General features: G+C 41.6%; 1 protein-coding gene across 1 annotated transcript; it reads right to left on the reverse strand.

The window, feature by feature from the left end:
• Positions 1 to 3,179: 3,179 nt before the first annotated feature.
• LOC141599609 (uncharacterized) lies at positions 3,180 to 15,919 on the reverse strand. The gene is made up of 3 exons (XM_074419675.1): positions 15,622 to 15,919; positions 12,625 to 13,548; positions 3,180 to 3,187 (listed from the first exon to the last, which is right to left on the reverse strand). Exons 2-3 carry the CDS (start codon positions 13,532 to 13,534, stop codon positions 3,180 to 3,182), a joined length of 918 nt encoding a protein of 305 aa, XP_074275776.1. The 5' UTR covers positions 13,535 to 13,548; positions 15,622 to 15,919.
• Between the last annotated feature and the right edge of the window lie 6,156 nt (positions 15,920 to 22,075).

Below are 22,075 nucleotides of genomic sequence, written 5' to 3' on the forward strand. Positions count from 1 at the left end.
CAACAAATATAGTAGTCTCAAAGGAACAAAAGAGACTACCCCAATAAGACGAAGGACAAATAATCTTGAGGCCTACCAAGATCTGAACAAACTCCTCCGATCTTCAAAGACAGACGAACAACAATAATAGAGCCCTGAACAAACTGAGTTTTCTTCTTCAGAAGGAACCTCACAAATCGACCCTCTTTATTGTGCTCTCAAATCTCTCTCTTAATTTTAACCTAGAATAAAATTTGGGTCTTTATATACTTATTCCACCCAAGATAAAATATCTAGTCTAATTAAGAAAAAAGTAATTAGGAAATTACTATAAATAATTTCCTAATCTACGGAAAACTCACGCATGAAACTCACTTACAAAACAATTAGGAAATCTCTAGTGGGCCCACACCCACTAAGTTTCCAATGCTAAATTGCTAAGTATCAGACTGAATTAATCAGCTACTCACGCGACATTGTTTCCCAAACTTCGCTTTTAATTCTTACCTAAATTTAGTCTGTCTTCGACACAAATTCAAGGCATAAATCCTAACAATAGCTTTGTTTCAAATCATTATAGGAGGCCGGGAACATCAGGTCGTTCTCGGGTCACACAACGGCGATGGAGCACTACGAGCGGCTGTCGGCGGAGGAGAGGGCCATGATCGAGCGTGGAGCGTTTGGTCCTCTGGTTCAGGTCTGGAGGGATATCGTGAAGAGGAAGTTGCGGGCCAACCTTAGCCTGGTCCGTGCTTTCTTGGATCGATTCTGGGATACGACTTCCACGTTTCACCTACCTTTCGGTGAGGTGGGAGTTACTCTGGAGGACTACGGCATGATTTCTGGTCTGCCGTGTGGGACCGTGGATATGGTGTGGCCGGAGACTGCTATGAGGGCGGATTCGGCCGAGGCGAGGAGGTTGATCGGCTGGAACTTGTCGCCGAAGGCTGTTGCAGTGCCGGGTTTGGTACCTAGTACCTACGTCCGAGACTACTTTGCGGGGAAGACCCCGGCGCTGGTGACGATCGATGGGAGGGAGACAGCTCCTCCTCCTTGTACAGCTGAGCAGAGGGCTCGTTTGTGGCTTTGGTGGTTCCTGTCTTCGATTTACCTCGGGGACAAGGGCGAGAGGCTATCGACGAAGCTTCTTTCCTTTCTTTCTGACCTGAGTTCCCTAGGGCGCTGGGACTGGGTCACTGCTGGTTTTGCGGTCCTCATCCGCTTTATGAGGGCCATGGTTCGTCCGGAGTTGATGGAGAAGGGGACTTCTCCTGGCGCTGTCGGACCTGGACTACTGTTGGAGGTATGAACCTTCCTTTAGACCAAAGTCAATTCTTTTCTTTATCGAATCATGAAAGATCGTCATTGATTATTCTGTTTTACAGGCATGGGTGTACTCTTACTTCCCGAGTCTCGCGCCCAAGAGGACAGAGCCGCTGGAGAAGGCCTATCCCGTGGTGAGGGATTGGGTGATGTGCCGGACGAAGAGCAAGCGCTCTTCTCACAATGTCTACCGGCGGGATGTGAACGCCCTTCAGCTGAGCAGCGTGAGTATCCCACTCGTATTCATTTATATTTCTTATCCTTTGCTTCCGCTTGATCATAGGAATGATCTTTGCTTTATCTTGTCGCAGTGGGTGCCCAGACCTTGGGCGGAGTACGCTGGAGCGCCTCCTTTTGTCGCTGAGGTCCTTCGACCTAGGAGCTCGAGTCGGCCGGGCTTTGTTGTGGACGTCGATGGGTCCTGTGTGGTATCTGGGCGAGCGTTTGGCTCGTCAGTGCTCTCGGGGCGCGTTGACGGTTCCCGTCGATCCTCCGAGGACGATGTTCAGGGAGCCTTCTGAGGCTGAGAGGGAGGCGGACTTGGCTGGTGCCAGTGGCGACGACCTTCTTCCGCCTGGCGAGGACTACTCAGCGTTCCTTTACGGGAGGTTGGCGTACTGGCCAGTAGTTGTGAGTATCCTTTACTTTTCTTTGATTTGGTTTCGGGAATTACGACGAAAGATCATCGATTAACGAGAACTTATTTGTCCTTGCAAGAGGTTGAGGCGGCGGGCATCGAGCCCCCAGTGTACCCCGAGACCCTCGAGTACACCGACGTGACTGGGAGGACGACGATCTCCGAGTTGCGTGACTTTGACGTAGCTGTGACGGATGCTGGCCTAGACGATCGGGCAAGATCGATTCGGAGGGTGAGCCTCCAGCTTATATACCTTTCGTGTAAGAACACATTTGATTGAACTTGTTCAATTTACTGAGACTTTCTTTTGAAATGCAGGTCGCGCCATCTCGGTTCGTGGCGCTATGGAGGGTGGCCAACCGGCTAGGAGCTACTGCCATCGAGGCACTCGTCGGCGGTCGAGGTCGTCAGGTATGAACCTCATTTGATTTCTTTTGCTTTTTGATTTTCAGTTTTGTTTGAATTGATTGACATGAGCCAATTTATTTCTGTCTACAGGCTGGTCGTGAGCTGGAGCGAGAGTTGACCTAGTCTCGGGAGGAGACAGCTCGCTTGTCGAGGGAGCTCGAGTTTCGGGATGCCGAGATTGCTGCTCTTACGGCGAGGGTTGCTGAGTTGGAGGGTGTCCAGCAGTAGTTTTGTGTAGTTTTGTACATTTGGACATCTGATTTCGAACGTTTTTTGGACTTGTTTGGGGCGCAAGCCCCCAGTTTGCTTGGACTTTGGACTTGGCTCGGGGCGCAAGCCCCCAGTTTGCTTGTACATTTGTATATATGATGGCCTGAGTGCCTTTGCTGCAGGGTTATGTTGCTTGTACCTGCAGGTTAGTTCTTGAACAGGTTTGGTAGACAACGGTTTACGCCGTCATGCTGCTGAAATTTACATGGAAATCACACCAAAACATACATTTTATACACATGTGGTCTTAATTAGCGCAAAAATGAGACTCAAAAGGATACAAAAAAATGCAAAAATGCAAAAAATTTGCCGGAAATGACCGGACGGTAGGGAGGGTTACCCCCTAAAAAAAAAGAAAAAAGAGAAATCTATAAGTGTAGAAATGAAAATTTTGAAATTTGTTGAAGAACGAAAACAAAAGAAAATTATATCCTAAAAATGAGAAAAGAAATGAAATTTATTTCCTAAGAATAAATGAATTAAAATAATAATAAAAAGAAGAAATAAGTGCGATGAAAATGGCGAAGGTGTCGACGTTGCCTCGAAATGCGTGTCCGCGAATTTAGGAATCTTGAAACATGGTAAACTGCTCGTATTTACCAAAATAAAATCCCGTAGGAATAGGAAATTATTCGTTATAGAATTAGGAAAGATCCAAACGCGGAAATCGCAGAAAGTGAGTCTGGGGAAGAGGCGCAGCATGAGCTGCGTCCCTTTTAATAGGCGCAGCAGGCGCTGCGCCTGTTCCTAAGCTTGTCCGTTCTGGCGGATTTTTGGAAACAGCAATTAGTATAAATAGGAGCGTCGACGAAGCTTTAAATCATATAATTCTTCCGTCTCTTCTCCGTTAATCCACATAAAAACTCCCAAAATAAATTTTCAAGAGAAAATTGTCATCATGAATACTTTGGAGATCCGCTTGAAGGAATGGACTAATGAATTCTCGAACATTAAGAAGCACGACATGGGTGCTCATAACCTTGGGTCTCTATTGAGTTTGAAACTCATTAAGGTTGTAAAACCGTTCTTGGATGCTTGCCTTGACTATTGGGACCCAAATTATCATGTTTTCGCGTTCGCAGGTGGTGATATTTGTCCTTTTCCTGAAGAAATTGCTGCTATTGGTGGGTGGGACCCCGAGCATTTACCTGCCATTCCTTCCACTTCACAAGGGTATAAGAGCAAATTCAGAGACCTGCTCGGACTGACCCGACTTGAGGTGGATCGCTTAGTTACCCCGAAAGGCGTGAGAATGCTGGACTTTGTAGACCGATTCATTAACAGGGCCGACCCCACTGTCTCTTATGTTGCTAGAAGGAGAGCATTTGGCTTTTGTTTGCTGCATGTGTATGTCTTCCACGGACATGTTGATGAAGATTTGCGAGGTGATCCCCGCCTTTTGGGTCTTATCGAGCAAATGGAGCTGCGCAGGAGCCCAGCTTGCTTATGTTTAGGGGAGATTATCTTGGGTTTGGATAATAGGAAATCCAACCGCGATCTGCCACTTTTGGGGAGTCCCGTTATCTTACAGGTAAAAGACACCCTTTTTTTTTTCTTTCTTTCTTTTCGTTTTTTTTTTCGTTTTTGTTTTTTTCGTTTTTTTTTTGTTTTTTTTTTGTTTTTTTTTTGGGTGTCTAATACCTGCTTTTGGTAGGTTTGGCTTATGGAACGGCTCCGACTGCTCGAGCCCCCAGTTCATGCACTTTCCTATCATTCCCGTATGATTGCGATGAGGACGCGGTTGTACATGGTGGACTTCACCCGGGTCTGCGACTATTGGAAGAACAAGCTGAAGAATGATGATGGCCCGTTGATTAGGTGGGGTGTACCGTGGTGGCACCTCAAGTCTGTCACTGGAGTGTCTTCTTTGGATCCCACTAGGTCCGTGCGCATTCCGGGACTGGAGTTCATGGTATGCATCTTTCCGGAAAGATTGATGAGGCAAGTTGGGCTGAAGCAGACTATCCCGAGGCTTGATACCGTTCCGCAGACTGCTGTAGCGCTTACCACCGAGAGCCGAAGAGAGTGGGCCATCAAATGGGCCCAAAGGAACATGTGGTTCTTGAGCTTCTCCACCAATGCTTTATGGGTGTCGGATTCCTATCTGAGGTGGAGAAAGGCTGCAACTTCGGAAGAACGCGAAAGACTGAGGAAACGCGAGCCTGTTGACTACAAGGTGCGCGAGGGAGAGAAAGAGAAGGAGAAGCATTTGACAGAAGAAGAAGAAGAAGCTGGATTTCAGGTCATTCATCCTTCGAAGAAATCAAAGACTACTCCTGTTGTGGAAATGGTGGTTGGCAAGAATGGAAGAGTCAGGCCTCGAGAAAGACCGTTGGTGATTAGGTCTGAAGTGGTGCAAGAGCGTCCGGCTCGAGGTCGTGACAAGAAATATGACAAGAATGACAAGGGCAAGGGGAAGATGGAGGAATAGCCCGAGTCCTTATTTATTATTTGATTATTATTATTATTGTTGTAATAAAAGGGAGGGATTTTTAGAATCCTAGCCTATTCTATTTTTATTATGTAACGTACTATTATTATTAGAAAGCGAATGGAATAAAAAAAAGGTTAAATGGTTATGAAACCGTTGTGATTTTCTTTTATTATTCTTGTCGAATTTCAAATGCAATGCAAATGTCCTTCTATTTACCTTTTAGATATAATGGGTTGAATCCTGTGAAAGATTGCCTACGTATTCACTTAAAAAAAGCGAAATCAAACCCTTGCGCGTAGTTCGAGTAAATGTAAAAGAATAATTGTTCGAAGCAAGAGCTTGTAATGAACATAGAAAATAAGCATGAGCTTTTGCTTGTTCTCAAGGTGCGAATTTAGTTTATTTGACGATATGAGGATGACAATCTTGTCAAAAGGCAAGAGCATAGTGACACTTAGCTTATTTCAGCTTGGCCAGGGGCCGTTTATTTAGTGCCACAAGAGCGACACATGGGTTTACGCGAGGCGCGTTTTTGTCCTATTCTAGGCATAGTATCGTTTCAGTTGGTCAAGGTTTGTGGGGTTTGAAAACTCATTCCCATCTAGGTCTGTGATTCTAACCGCACCCCCTGGGAGTATGGATTTGACTAGATATGGTCCGGCCCAATTAGGTTTGAATTTTCCCCTTGGGTCGACAGGTAAAAGAGTTCTAACTGATTTGAGTACTAAGTCTCCTTCTTTGATGTTTCTTGGCCTAACTCTTTTGTTGAAAGCTCGTTTGATACGTGCTTGATATGTTTGGACATTATGTAAGGCGCGTAGCCTACGTTCATCCAGGAGGATGAGTTCTTCATATCTATCCCTCTTCCAATCGGCTTCAGGGATTTGACTTTCGAGTAGAATACGTAAGGACGGTATTTCCAGCTCGACTGGTTGTACGGCTTCCATGCCGTAGGTCAAATAGAAAGGAGTAGCCCCAGTGGGCGTCCTAACTGATGTACGATATCCCCATAAAGCAAAGGGTATCTTGCTTGGCCAATCTCTATAGTTGTCAGTCATTTTCTTGAGAATTGTGACAACGTTCTTGTTTGCCGCTTCTACCGCGCCGTTAGTCTGTGGTCTGTAGGGCGAAGAGTGGTGATGCTTAATCTTATATTTGGCTAGTAATTGTACGGTTTCGGCTTGGAAGTGTGACCCATTATCGCTGATGATCTCATGTGGGCAACCATATCGACAGATGATGTTGTTTTGTATGAATTTTGCCACATTTTTAGCCGTAAGACCAGTGTAGGAAGCCGCTTCTACCCATTTGGTGAAATAGTCAATTGCTACTAGAATGAAACAAGGACCTCCTGTTCCGGCTGGGGTTATTTTCCCGATTATGTCAATTCCCCATGCGGAGAATGGCCAAGGAGATGTCATCGTGTATAGCAACGAAGGAGGGACATGTTGTACATTCCCGAAGATTTGGCAATTGTGGCAATGTCTCACGTATTTGATACAATCAGATTCCATTGTGGTCCAATAATACCCTAAACGTGTGATTTTCTTTGCCATCATAGGCCCACTCATGTGGGGACCGCATTCTCCGTCGTGGACTTCTTCCATCACCTTTCGTGCCTGTGAATGATCAAGGCAACGTAGGACTACACCAAGAGGTGTTCTTTTGTATAATTCTCCTTACATCAGAATGTATTGGGAAGCTAATAGGCGTATAGCACGTTTTCCCCTCTTGTCCATATCCGGTGGATAGGTACCATTGAGCTTGAAGTTCAAGATTGCTTGGAACCAGGGTTCTTGCGTGATTTCTTCTTCATCGGTGATTTGGTGGACATAAGCCGGCTCTGACCGTCGTTCGATACACAAGGGCATGTCCACCATGTGATCTGGCATATTTATTAGAGATGCAAGTTTCGCAAGAGCGTCTGCAAATTGATTTTCCTCTCGAGGTAGGTGTAAGTAGGTTACGTGATCAAAGAATTGAGCCACTTGGTCTATCCTAGCCTGATAAGGTGCAAGGCTTTCACTTCGGATTTTCCAGGATCCTGTAACTTGGTTGATGATCAGTGATGAATCCCCATGTACTCGGAGGTTTTTGATGCCTAAGCTTACTGCCGCTTGTAGTCCAATGAGACAAGCTTCATACTCTGCAGCGTTGTTTGTCACCTCGAAGTCGAGTTTGACAGCAATCGGTGTATGCTCACCTTCAGGAGAAATGAGCGACACTCCTATTCCGAATCCTCTTAAACTTGATGCCCCATCAAAGTATAGATCCCAAGAGTCTACGTCTGTTTGAAGTATATCCCTGTCGGGAAATGACCAAGTATCTATGGTTTGTGCGTCGTTGATAGGATTTTCTGCGAAGAATTCGGTGACGGCGCGACCTTTTATGACTTTCAGTGGCACATATTGAAAGATCATAGATCCATATTAGACTCTCTAATAAAATTAATTTATCTCATAAATTGATGTTTATGTGATCTATGTAACATGCATGCTAATATGAAAGCATAAAAACAAAGTATAAGGAAAAACAATTTCCTTACATTGAATATAAGGTAAAATGGGCACAAATTAGTTCTCCTTACTAATTTGTTCTTGAGCTAAATATATGTGGATGATCCTCCTTGTATAACCTTCAACTAGAAAGTCTCCTCCAAGTAGCACCCAAGAACAACCCAAATAATATTAATAAGTAAGAACTAGTAACTTATTAATATGAACCCTTGATCATAATATTAGTAATATTACTAACTTATCTTAGTAATGTATACTAGTGTTCTTACTAACAAGCTTAGTAGTAAGGATAATTATTTTAGAGAGATGTAAGAAGTTTGTTCACATGCAAAATGTAATGAATTGTATAAGAGAGGTAGAGTGAACAAATGAACAAATATATGGAGTGTGTAAGGGGGAAGTGTGGCGTGTGGATGCATGATCAAGTGGACAATTTTTTGTCTTATAATTTATCTTACATCACATGCAAAATGTAGTATAAGATATATATTATGGTAGTATACAAAATAAGGTAAAATGATTATGTGAGTAATCATCCATTACACTTATTTTACACGGTCCACATGACTATATACGGGTCCATGTTGGTTTTTATATTTGTCGCACAAATCCGTGTAATTTTCATTTTAAACATCGTATCATGCTTAAATACTTCCATAATTAATTCGTCCAATACACTCCGTAAATATACGTGTAGCACTACACATATTATTTACGTACTAATATTAATCACATTAATCAATTAGTGCAATTTTAGTAAATTAACAGTTAATTAACTAAAACCCGTTTCCCAAAACTTATTATTTAATTATCGCATAATTAAATAATACCTGCCGCTCCTCGAGTTCGCAACTCGAAATCTCTCTAATAATAATCGACTAACCTCTTAGTCTATAAATCAAGGGACTAAATGAATTGTATCTCATACAATTAATTAGTTATCAATTGGGGTTCGTTCCTTTAGGTGTGACCGAAAGGGGTCAGTTGATCACCGCCGTCTCACGACAATAACGTCAAACTCTAGTCAGCCAACCGTTATCGATTTACGTTAATCAACTGACGAGGATCAAATAATTAAATATCTGATGATATTCTATTAATGAGATTTATTATGTTAACGCACTATTGTGGAGGACACTAACTCCAACAATCTCCCACTTGTCCGACACAAGGTGTGCGCTACCAATTCTCTTGTCCGTTTTAATCTCCCACTCAATGCAAGGTGTCTTTCAGGTCGCACTTGCACATGAACACATCGCGAGTGGTTTTCTCGATCGGGAGTGTGACTACTTGACCGAAAAAATCTCTCACAGACATTTACTTAGCGTGGCCACGCATTTGTAGTCATTAACTCCTCGAGTGGCCTTGAGATATAGTTACCCAACGTGGGTGGACAATTCCTGTATGCCCTATCTATCCTATTGCACAATACAACTCACCATGACCTAGTAAATGCCCTTTTGGCCTCCTTTCACGGCACGACCTAGGACAAAAACCAAAGTCACTCGAAAACCGCACCGCTCGGATAATAGTCTCCAATCAAAAGAATCGACTCATTAGAACATCTTAGAGATCCCCGCCACGACCAGGCGTCTATAATAGAACTTAGGGACTCTCTAAATGGTCACTGTCCGGCAAAGTGTCATACACTCTGCCTATGTAATCGACCAGTCATCACATATGACCTTATGGTGTTGAACAACCATCAATCGACTTACAATCTAGTCACTCCGAGACGTCACCTCATTAAGTGACTAGGGACAAAATACAATGTTCATCTTATTCACTTGAATAGTGTTCAACATTGTCTCCACAACTTATTCAGATAAACAAGGTATTAAAATTTAGTCACACTAAATAAAAATTCATAAAAGAATGAATACGAAAACAATGAATATGATTATCATATATATAATAAAAGATACACTATCCAATTATTACATATCCATAATCTAAAGAAAATCTGGTACTCGTCTCAATCCCATAGAGACGACATGACCATCATGCTTAGCCTTTGATAAAGGCTTGGTTAAAGGATCGCAATGTTGTCATCTCATCCCCCAACCTTACAAATGTCAATTTCCTTCCTTTCCACATAATCTCTAATTACATGGTATTTCCTTTCAATGTGTCTAGATTTGTTACTAGACTTAGGCTCTTTGGCTTGAAAAATAGCTCCACTGTTATCACAATATAGAGTGATAGGATCTTTGGTGGAATGGACTACTCCTAGCCCCTCCATGAATTGCCTAATCCAAACAGACTTCCTTGGCGGCCTCGACGCTGCAAGGTACTCACCTCTGTTGTAGAATCCGCGAGAACACTTTGCTTGAAGCTCTTCCAGCAAACAGCTCCTCCATTTAGCATAAACACGTAGCCGGATTGGGATTTCATGTCATCCCGATCGGTTTGGAAACTTGCGTCCGTGTAACCTCTTACACACAACTCGGTTTCTCCTCCAAACACTAAGAACGAATCCTTAGTTCTTCTCAAGTACTTAAGGATGTTCTTTACGGCTATCCAGTGACTCTCACCAGGCTTGGCTTGATACCGACTTGTCATGCTCAAGGCATACGCAACGTCGGGACGAGTGCAAATCATAGCATACATGATAGACCCAACAGCGGAAGCATAAGGGACGGTCTTCATGTGTTCAATTTCCTTAGGGGTAGAGGGAGACTGTGATTTGCTCAAAGTAATCCCTTGGCCCATAGGTAGAAATCCTCTCTTGGAGTCTTTCATATTGAACCGGTCAAGAACTTTGTCAATATAAGCTTCTTGACTCAATGCTAGTATCCTCTTGGACCTATCCCTATAGATCCGGATACCTAAGATTCGTTGTGCCTCTCCCAAGTCCTTCATTTGGAAGTGTTTCCCTAGCCACTCCTTAACGGAAGTGAGCGATGGAATATCATTCCCAATGAGCAATATGTCATCCACATATAGGACAAGGAATACAACCTTACTCCCACTAAACTTCATGTATAAACACGGTTCTTCCACACTTCTAGTGAAACCGTATTGTTTAATGACATGATCAAAGCGATGATTCCAACTCCTAGATGCTTGCTTAAGACCATAAATGGACTTCTTGAGCTTACACACCTTCTTAGGGTTAGATGTATCCACAAAACCTTCGGGTTGTATCATGTACACCTCTTCTTCTAGAATCCCATTCAAGAAGGCGGTTTTGACATCCATTTGCCAAATCTCATAATCATGAAATGCGGCAACCGCTAAGATTATCCTAATGGACTTTAGCATAGCGACTGGAGCGAAGGTTTCGTCATAGTGTAAACCATGAACTTGGGTGAAACCTTTTGCCACCAATCTAGCTTTGTAAACATCCACATGTTTATCCACGCCGAGTTTAATTTTGTATATCCATTTACACTGAAGAGGTCGCACTCCCTCAGGTAAATCCACCAAGTCCCATACTTGGTTCTCGTACATGGAATCCATTTCGGACCGCATGGCTTCTAGCCAAAGCGAGGAGTCGGGACTAGACATGGCCGATTTGTAGGTAGTGGGTTCATTACTCTCAAGAAGTAACAAAACACCATCCTCTTCGATGTTACCAAGGTAGCGATCAGGTGGATTAGAAATCCTACTTGACTTTCTAGGAATAATTACCGTTTCAGAGGAAGAGGGAATGCTTTCCTCCACGTTCTCCTCTACCTCATTCTCGGTTTGTGGCTCTCGAACTTCTTCAAGTTCAAATTTTCTCCCACTCTGTCTCCTAGAAATAAATTCCTTTTCTAGGAAGACAAAGATCACGAGCCACAAACACTTTGTTCTCGTGTTTATTGTAGAAGTAATAGCCACGTGTTTCCCTTGGATATCCTACAAAAAGACATTTGTCGACACAGGTGCAAGCTTATTGTCAGACTTGATCTTAACGTACGCTTCGCAACCCCAAATACGCATGAATGACAAATGAGGGACTCTCCCTGTCCATATCTCGTATGGAGTCTTATCGGCCGCTTTAGTCGGGCTTCGATTTAGTGAAAATACTGCAGACAAGAGGGCAAAACCCCAAAATGAACTAGGAAGCTCAGTTAGACTCATCATTGACCGAACCATATCAAGTAAAGTTCGGTTTCTCCTTTCGGCCACACCATTTAATTGCGGTGTGCCAGGAGGAGTCCATTGTGATACTATACCACAATCTTTTAGGTGTGAATCAAATTCAATATTTAGATACTCACCACCACGGTCGGACCGTAGAGTCTTTATCTTTTTATCCAATTGGTTCTCTACTTCCTTTTGAAACTCTTTGAACTTGTCAAAGGCTTCACTTTTGTTCTTCATTAAGTAGACATACCCATATCTACTTAAGTCATCAGTAAAAGTAATGAAGTAGAGAAAACCTCCTCTAGCGGTGATGGTTAATGGTCCACACACATCCGTGTGTATGAGAGCCAAAACCTCACTAGCTCGTGTCCCTTTTCCCGCAAAAGGTGCACGAGTCATCTTGCCTAGAAGGCAAGACTCGCATGTACCATAAGATTCGAAACCAAATGGTTTGAGCACTTTTGATGAAGCAAGTCTCTTAATGCGTCTTTCGTTTATGTGGCCTAAACGACAATGCCAAAGGTAGGATTCGTTTGGATCACCCTTTTTGAGCTTTTTAGTTTCCATATGATAAACGTCATTAACATCATTTAAAACATAAATGCCTCCAATTGAAATGGCCTTGCCATAAACCACATCATTTAAAGAAAAAGTACAACACTTGTCCTTAATCATAAAACAAAAGCCTTCCGCGTCTAACGCGGAAATGGAGATGATGTTCTTAGTTAAAGTTGGTACAAAATAACACTTATTTAAATACAACTCTAAACCACTAGCTAAAGTGAGCACATAGGTCCCTACGGCAACGGCGACTACTCTAGCTCCATTGCCCATGCGGAGATCCACATCACCTTTTGCTAGTGCTTGCACGTCCCTTATACCCTGCAAATGGTTACAAAGGTGAGAGCCACATCCGGTATCAAGTACCCAAGTGGAAGTACAAGCATAATTAACGTCTATCACATAGAGAGAGGAAATCATACCAATAGGCGTCACACGCCCTTCCTTGAGATCCTCCAAGTATTTGGGACAACTCCTCCTATAATGCCCCTTCCCATTGCAATGGAAACATTCGGCCTCGGAGAGCTTGACACTTTTTGCCTTGGGATTGCCATTCACAACGGCCTTCCCCTTTCCCTTGTCAATTTTCTTTGACGATTTCTTGAATTGGGACTTTTCTTTCCCTTTTCCTTTCTTGACTCCAAGAGACATGTTTTTTAACTTCATGGTTAAAACATCTCCCTTTTCACTCCCACTAGCCTCCATATCCCTCTCCGCTTGGGTGAGGAGTGCATGAATTTCATGGTAACTCTTATCCATACCATTCATGTTGTAGTTTACCCTAAAGTGGGCAAACTTGGTTGGGAGTGAGTGAAGGATACGATCCACCACAAGAGTTTTAGGAATCTTACACCCTAGACGCTCTAGGATGTCAACATATTCGACCATTTTAAGGACATGGGGACCAACCTTTTGGCCCCTCTCAAGCTTAGCTTCAAAGAAGCGTGCCGCCGCATCGTATTGACGGACTTTAGGTGTTTGTGAAAACATAGTGATCATACGAGTGAATATCTCGTAAGCATTTAAAGAAATGCATGATAGCTTGAGCTTTGGCGATATTGACCATATCAACACATTCTTGATATCATTCAACATCCTCACATAGTCATCATGGGCGGTCCGCACCGCCGATGAAGCTCTTGCACCGGGCTCGATAGGAGGAGCATCGGTCAAGTAAGTGAGCACATTGTCGGACAACGCAGCACTTTTGATGTTGGATTCCCATTCAAGAAAGTTACTACCATCATCTTTTAAAATACATTTGTCCATTACGGACCTTAGCCATGAATCTTTGCCTAGTGAAGTAGTCGATGGAGTTGATGAAGTTGCCATTGCGAATTAAAATGCTACAACAAAAAGGAAAAATTAACATTCATTGTTTTTAAAAATACTTGTAAAAACATGTTTAGCAAGTTTTAGCATTTATATAATGATCTCCCACTAAATTATATAAATGATTCCAAGACCCAAATATTAAACAAAAATGAGCATCGCTTGGGCGAAACATCCCATAATTGCGTAAATTCGGTAAGTCACGTTGACTAATTCTACCTCTAGAACTCTTGGTCGACGAATTTCCTCAAATTCATCTACTAGCCCCGGAACACAAGACCGTCTTATATCCCGTTGAGTCCAACCAATTTTGGCGTGTGATAACCGCTTACCACCCTACTTACCCAAGGTAAAAAGAGAACACCCCGCTTGGGCGAGCGTGGCTCTAATGAACAAGAGATTCATAGGTGTTACTAATTGGTAAGGCTAATCTCAATTTTAGTTATGTGAGAGATCTTGTCAATTTAGTCATAAATTCCTTATAAGTGAATTAATTCAGTGAATGTAACTGACGTGAATTGACAACCGCGAAAAATAAAATGCATGTGAATGGCGATTTTGGCATGCGCGAAAATAAAACAAGCAAACATGTAAGCATATGAATAAATCCTAGTATGGCCTCCTAGTTAATAAACAACTAGTCTATTACATTTCGGAAACCAACTCCTTGGTCCCTTGCCTCTTCATTCCTTAAGTGGCTCTTCCTTGTGGGATTTGGAACACCTTCCAAAAAAAGACTCCGTCTCGTTGTAATCCGTCTTTTGGAAACGCCGGTAAAATAACTATTACAAATTAATTACATAGCTATTCCTATTATACATTAATTAATAAAATGAATGAAACTATTAATTAATTACAAACCGACGATACGAGATCGTATTTAATTACAAACAAATCGATATTCCCATTCATTTCGGGTAATAACGATTAAAAATTAACTAGGCCATACTAGGTACAAAAAATAAATACTTTAAATAAATGACAATCATTCATTCAACTTAAATAAATATGCTTAAAATGCTGTAAATATGATGCCAAAATCGCCCTACCTATCATTCATTGGTATCCATCTCGGTTTTGTGGATTTAATCGATTTTTAACATGTAAAAATCAATAATTAACTCTTAAATCTCATTTAAGTCCAAACTAATTGTCCAAACTGTTTTGAACCTAAAAATTAGTCCTCACTAATTTTATGATAAATAATTAGTTTGATTTGGTGATATTTTGCTAATTTAAATCGGAAAAATCATAATATTTAAGTAAAAATCCAAAATAATTGAAAAATTACCCAAACAATTGAAACAAAAATTTTTAGTATTCTGGAACACTCCCAAGAACACCAAAAAGTCATAAAAATTGCCCAAAAATTTCGGATAAATTTTGTGAAGAAAAAGATCGATATTTATCGGTTTTTAACCACTAAAACCAATAAACATCAAAACAAAGTGAAAACACACATGCAAAACTACTTTGGACATTTAAATAATATTCTTAAATGTACATAAATTTATCATGGGCAGAATCAAAAATTTCGAAATTATGATTAATTAATTAGACTTTTATCGACTTTTTACTCAAAAAATCAATAAACATGCAAAATTTCGAATCGACCTTCAACCTTTTGCATACAATCAGTAGAAAACATGCATGAACTACCATAAAAAAAGTCATGCACCGAATCAACATTTAACTAATTTTAGTCAATTTTTCACAAAAATGCGACATTTTGACTCGGTTTTCTACCAAAAATCATTAAAATTAGCAAAATTACTTGACAAATCACCAAAAAATTCCACAAACCTTTTGAGATCAGTAGGTATGCATGTCCCAAAAATTTCGTGCCAAAACCTCTTCTAACACAATTTTTGAGTTTTTACTAATTATCTCATAATTCATAAAAATGCTTAAAATCAACATGCAAATTACAAGCCTAAGCTCTGATACCACTTGAAAGATCATAGATCCATATTAGACTCTCTAATAAAATTAATTTATCTCATAAATTGATGTTTATGTGATCTATGTAACATGCATGCTAATATGAAAGCATAAAAACAAAGTATAAGGAAAAACAATTTCCTTACATTGAATATAAGGTAAAATGGGCACAAATTAGTTCTCCTTACTAATTTGTTCTTGAGCTAAATATATGTGGATGATCCTCCTTGTATAACCTTCAACTAGAAAGTCTCCTCCAAGTAGCACCCAAGAACAACCCAAATAATATTAATAAGTAAGAACTAGTAACTTATTAATATGAACCCTTGATCATAATATTAGTAATATTACTAACTTATCTTAGTAATGTATACTAGTGTTCTTACTAACAAGCTTAGTAGTAAGGATAATTATTTTAGAGAGATGTAAGAAGTTTGTTCACATGCAAAATGTAATGAATTGTATAAGAGAGGTAGAGTGAACAAATGAACAAATATATGGAGTGTGTAAGGGGGAAGTGTGGCGTGTGGATGCATGATCAAGTGGACAATTTTTTGTCTTATAATTTATCTTACATCACATGCAAAATGTAGTATAAGATATATATTATGGTAGTATACAAAATAAGGTAAAATGATTATGTGAGTAATCATCCATTACACTTATTTTACACGGTCCACATGACTATATACGGGTCCATGTTGGTTTTTATATTTGTCGCACAAATCCGTGTAATTTTCATTTTAAACATCGTATCATGCTTAAATACTTCCATAATTAATTCGTCCAATACACTCCGTAAATATACGTGTAGCACTACACATATTATTTACGTACTAATATTAATCACATTAATCAATTAGTGCAATTTTAGTAAATTAACAGTTAATTAACTAAAACCCGTTTCCCAAAACTTATTATTTAATTATCGCATAATTAAATAATAACTGCCGCTCCTCGAGTTCGCAACTCGAAATCTCTCTAATAATAATCGACTAACCTCTTAGTCTATAAATCAAGGGACTAAATGAATTGTATCTCATACAATTAATTAGTTATCAATTGGGGTTCGTTCCTTTAGGTGTGACCGAAAGGGGTCAGTTGATCACCGCCGTCTCACGACAATAACGTCAAACTCTAGTCAGCCAACCGTTATCGATTTACGTTAATCAACTGACGAGGATCAAATAATTAAATATCTGATGATATTCTATTAATGAGATTTATTATGTTAACGCACTATTGTGGAGGACACTAACTCCAACACATATTTGAGGTCGAATTCTGAGAGCATCAGAGTCCATCTTGCTAGACGTCCGTTGAGGACGGGTTTCTCGAAGAGGTATTTGACTGGATCCATTTTGGAATATATCTTGACGGAGTAGCTAAGCATGTAGTGACGTAGCTTCTTCGTTTCCCACACAAGAGCGAGGCATGTCTTTTCGAGTTGCGAGTATTTGCACTCATATTCCAAGAATTTCTTACTTAGATAGTAAATAGCTCTTTCTTCACTTCCTACAGTTTGGGCCAGCATAGCACCCATGGCAGTTTCAGTTATTGTGAGATATAAACCAAGAGGTTGGTCTTGTTGTGGCGGCATGAGCACTGGTGGTTTAGCCAATATCTCCTTGATTCGGTCAAACGCCTTTTGACAATCATCATCCCACATGGTGTGGTCTGTTTTCTTGAGTTTCTTGAAGATAGGCTTGCAAATCATGGTAAGTTTCAATATGAATCGACTTATGTATTGTACTTTTCCCAGGAATCATCTGACTTCTTTTTCTGTTTGAGGTTGTGGCATTTCGATCAGAGCTTTGATTTTTGAGGGATCTATTTCTATACCGCGTTGGCTAACGACATATCCCAGGAGTTTTCCGGATGTTACCCCGAATGTGCATTTCTGAGGATTGAGTCTCATGTTGTACTTTCGTAGCCTTGCGAAGAACTTGCGAAGGTTCGCAATATGTCCTTCTCTTTCCTTGGATTTGACGATCATGTCATCTACATATACCTCAACTTCTTTGTGCATCATGTCATGTAGGAGTGTAGTTGCGGTGCGTTGGTATGTAGCTCCGGCGTTGATCAATCCGAATGGCATTACTGTATAGCAATATGTTCCCCATTGGGTGACGAATGCGATCTTGTGCATATCTTCCATGGCCATCTTGATTTGGTTATAACCCGCATATCCATCCATGAAGGATAGTAATGCGTGGTCTTCAGTATTGTCCACCAATATGTCAATGTGAGGTAGAGGGAAGTCATCTTTCGGACTTGCTTTGTTCAAGTCCCTGAAGTCAACACAAACACGGCTTTGAATTGTTTGTCCACTTCTTCCTTAATCTTTAGAGCCCATTGTGTTCTCATTCGTCGAAGCTTCTGTTTCACAAGTTTGAAACCCGGCTTAATCGGAATCCTATGTTCGGCGATATCTCTGTCGATCCCTGGCATGTCTTTGTAGGACCAAGCGAAAACGTCTTTGAATTCATTTAGGAGGTCTATGAAATCGGCCCTTTCGGTAGAGCTCAAGGTAGTCCCTATCCTAAGTTCTTTGGGTTCTAGTTCGGTTCCTACATTGATGGGTTCGGTATCTTCTATTACTGGTCCCCCTTCCCCTTCCTGTAATATTTCTTTGGCTACGTAGGGAGGTATTTCGGTCAAGTCTGGGTCTTGGTCATCCTCAGTATCATCATAAACAGAATTGCACTCGAAAGAACACAGAGAGTAAGCAGAACCTGATTTATTCATATTAAGATTTGAGTAAAGTTGAAACAAAGAAGCCAACTGATCCATGGTCAGTGGCGGCAAAGGGACAGTAGTTGGGACATTTCCCGAACTACCGTGACTACTTGAGGCTAAGCTAGGAGAAACGAAGGGAGTGGGGATGACAACAGGAGTAGACTCTCTAATAACTTCTCTAGACTCTGACTCCGACTCGAACTCGTCGTCTTCTGGTTCTCCTTTGAACATCTCTCCTTCTCCAGTGGTGAGCTTGAAGAGTCTTCCTTGGTTGTTGGTCCATTTGATAGATTTTCCCCATCCTTTCTGCTGCTTTGCGTCGATTTCTGTGATCAACGCGGTAGGGTTGAAGCGATCGTCCTAAAGTATCATGGTAATGATCTCATCCTGCGCGGCCCTAATGAATCGGTCCTCTCCAAACAATAGGCTAACAGCTTGTTCGTCGAAGCAAGGTGCTTGGCGGGTTTTGACGGTAGGAACCGTTTCGGGAGGAATGAAGTAGCAATCGTGAAAGATCTCGATTCCGGCTAACTTCCTCTCAAGATGATGCCAAGGTTCGGGAAATCCATGAAAGGGTTCTGAACTTCCTTCTTGGACAAAGTACCCATTTAGAGTAGGGAGATATGGTCTCATTTGGACTCCCACGTGCTTGCGATTTTGGACTTGAGCGAGCATTTCGAGAACTTCTTCTTTTGTGGGCTTGTACCCTAGTCCAAGTGGTATCCTTGTCGAGTTGCCTTCCTTGTATGGCGCGAAGGTGTTTTTCCGAATTGGGTTCAAAGGCATTCCAGGGAAGTATCCCTGAGATTTGAGTATGTGGTTGACCACCAAGTTGGAGTAGGGATTATAGTATAAGGGTGCCAACTCCCTTTCTATGACATTCACACTTTGGAAGCCCCCAAGTTCGTATATGGGATCCGCAAGGACTTGATTGTTTGATTGCTTCTCGATTATTGACTTGATGGGTGACGAAGTGATCGTCACAACTTTGCCATTTAGTGGGATCTTGATCTTTTGATGAAGGGTGGATGTTACCGCTTTGGAAGCGTGAATCCAAGGCCTTCCCAGAAGTATGTTGAATGAAGCTTCGATGTCCACTATTTGGAAGTTAACTTTTCGTTCGATTGGTCATGTGGCTATGGTTAGGCTAGCAAGTCCAACCACTTTTCGTCGTGTACCGTCATATGCACGTACACCTTGATTGGTAGGAGTCCAATCCGACTCCTTCATGCCTAGTTTGTATGTCGTTTTGAGGGGTATGACGTTGACCGCGGAGCCATCATCTACCAAAGTTATTGGCACATTTTTCTTTAGACAAATGACAGTGATGTATAGAGCAAGGTTGTGACTAGCGCCAAAAGTTGGCAAGTCTTCATCCGAGAAAGTAATAGGATTACTTAGCTTAGGTGATTCTTGGAAGACCAAGTTGACTACTTCTTCAGGAGTGGAGTTATGTGCTACATTCAATTTGGCCAAAGCTTGCAGTAAAGCTTGGCGATGCGGAAATGAGCTTGCCACTAGTTGCCGACTGAAAGATCACCTTGGTTTTCTCGTAATTGCTTGAGCAAATGATCAGTGGGGTCATCTTCGTTATCATTTGGTGTGATGACGTTGGTTGGACCGTTTTGAGTAGTGCTTTGATATGGGCGACCCGAACGAGTTAGGTGATCCACATCTTGGTCTTCACCATTTTGGACTATTTCCTTGACCAAGGAGTTTTCAATGAGGTATTCGTCTTCGTCGTCATCGGCCCAAACCCCATTGACTGCAGCTAGTTCCTTCATTCTCATGATATCACTTTCTAGTTGTATGATTTGATCGACTAGTTTATTAACCACGGCGACTACTTCTTGCATAGTGGCATTTTGAGAGAAGATCAATGGTATGCGTTCTTTAGGTATTGCATTAGGATTGCGTAAGGTCGTTACCATGTTTTCTAGTTCCCACACTTGTCTATCTACACTCCTTGCCCATGCGATGAAGTCGGAAATGGTAGGGGAGATAGTAGAGTAGAGCCTTTCTTTCTCAATTGCATGAATTTCATTTTCGGTGGGAGAAATGAGGTGTGAGCAATCTAAGGTAGATTCGTCACTTGTAATCACTAGAACTCCAAGAGGATTCTGAGTGTTGTTGGGCTTACCTCCTGGTGGAATTAGAAGTCGACCATCTTCAATCATATCTTGAAGCACATATTTCAACTTAAAGCATTTTTCTGTGTCGTGCCCTTTGCCCCTATGGTATTCACAGTAGGAGTTTTCATCCCAGAATTTGGACTTCTTTTCGGGTTCGGGAGTAGGTCCAATGGGTTGGAGTTTACCTTGCTTCATTAGCCTTTTTAGAGCGTTGGAGTACGTATCCCCAAGGTTTGTGAACTTCCTTGGTGGGCTAGTTTTCTTGGATGGCTTGAGAAGGTTAACTTCGTCGGTCTTGCTAGTAGAGCCGTATGAACGACTTGTGGACCCTTGATATCCTCTACCTACCGTTTTGGACAAGAGTCCTTTACGGATGTCATCTTCAATTCGTGTCCCTAGTACGGTTAAGTCCTTGAAAGTCTTGATGTTTTGATATCTCAAATGGTTGGCATATATGGGCTTAAGATTATCCACAAACTTTTCCACGAGAGTAGCCTCATCCGGGCGTTCAACTAGTTGAGTACTAGTCTTCCTCCACCTACTTAGGAAGTCGGTGAATCCTTCTTTGTCATTTTGGGTAAGAACCTCTAGAGTACGCATGTTGACTTGGATCTCGGCATTATCCGCATATTGTTTCGAGAACTCGATTGCGGCGTCCTCCCAAGTAGCGACCTTTTTGTGATCTAAAGTGTAGAACCATTGCTTCGGAATGGTGTCAAGAAATGAAGGAAAGATCCTTAAGAACATCTCGGGTTTGATGCCTTTGATAGAGATGTAATCTTTGAAGGCACGGATGTGGTTCAAAGGGTTCTCGTGTCCTTTAAACTTAGAGATATCCGTCATGCTAAAGTTAGTGGGCAATTTGGAATTGACGGCTTCATATTTGCGATTGTTTTCCGTATAGATGGCATCCCCCTTAAGGTACATCAATTGCTCCTCTAGGTATTGGAGTCTCTTCTCGGCTGCAGTTGTTCCTAGGATGGGATTCTCATCTTTAGACTCGTCATCGGAGAAACGTAGTATTTCACTTTTAGGGGGAGGCAACTTTCCCTCTACATCAAAGATGCGGCCTTCGATAAGTTCAAGGCGGTCATAGGTTTGTTCTTGAGTGATTTGCATTTGGGTTATCGCGGCTAGGATTCGATCATTACTTTCTTGAATTTGCTGGAGGTTTGTTTCATCACTTGATCCGGGCATCTTGGAAACTGGATAAGAGATCGGCGACGAATCAAAACACGATCGACCATTCTATCACACTTGCTAAAAGAGGAAAAGTTTTGACTCGTGAAGTGGGTGTGTGCCACTTGTGTTGAGTGAGTTTTGAAGAAAGACAAGGTCTTTGAAAATGTGTGTCCTAGTCAACTGTAGTGTAGTTGTAGGAGTGGACTCGAAGTGAGGTTTTTAAATGGGCTTGTGGCCCGAATTTTGACGCGACGAAACGGACAGAGTTTTGACCGGATTTTGCGCTAATTAAAGGCCTATTTTTTTTTCGAAATTCTTGTTTGAAGATAAGGATTTTGATTTTTTGAAAATTCGTTATGGTTTTGTTTAGAAGTGGTGATCACGTAAGGTTTACACATTTATAGAAGCATTATAACGGAATGCTGAGTGCATTTAAAAGGGTTTTGGTTTAAAGGGTGGGTTGCCATAGCGAACCATCAAACCCGAAGTCTGTGGAGAGGCTCGTGCCAAACAAGAGTAAGGCCGATTCCTAGTCCATTTCCTCAAG

The sequence above is a fragment of the Silene latifolia genome, chromosome 9, assembly GCF_048544455.1.
Source record: "Silene latifolia isolate original U9 population chromosome 9, ASM4854445v1, whole genome shotgun sequence".
Lineage (NCBI taxonomy): Eukaryota > Viridiplantae > Streptophyta > Magnoliopsida > Caryophyllales > Caryophyllaceae > Silene > Silene latifolia.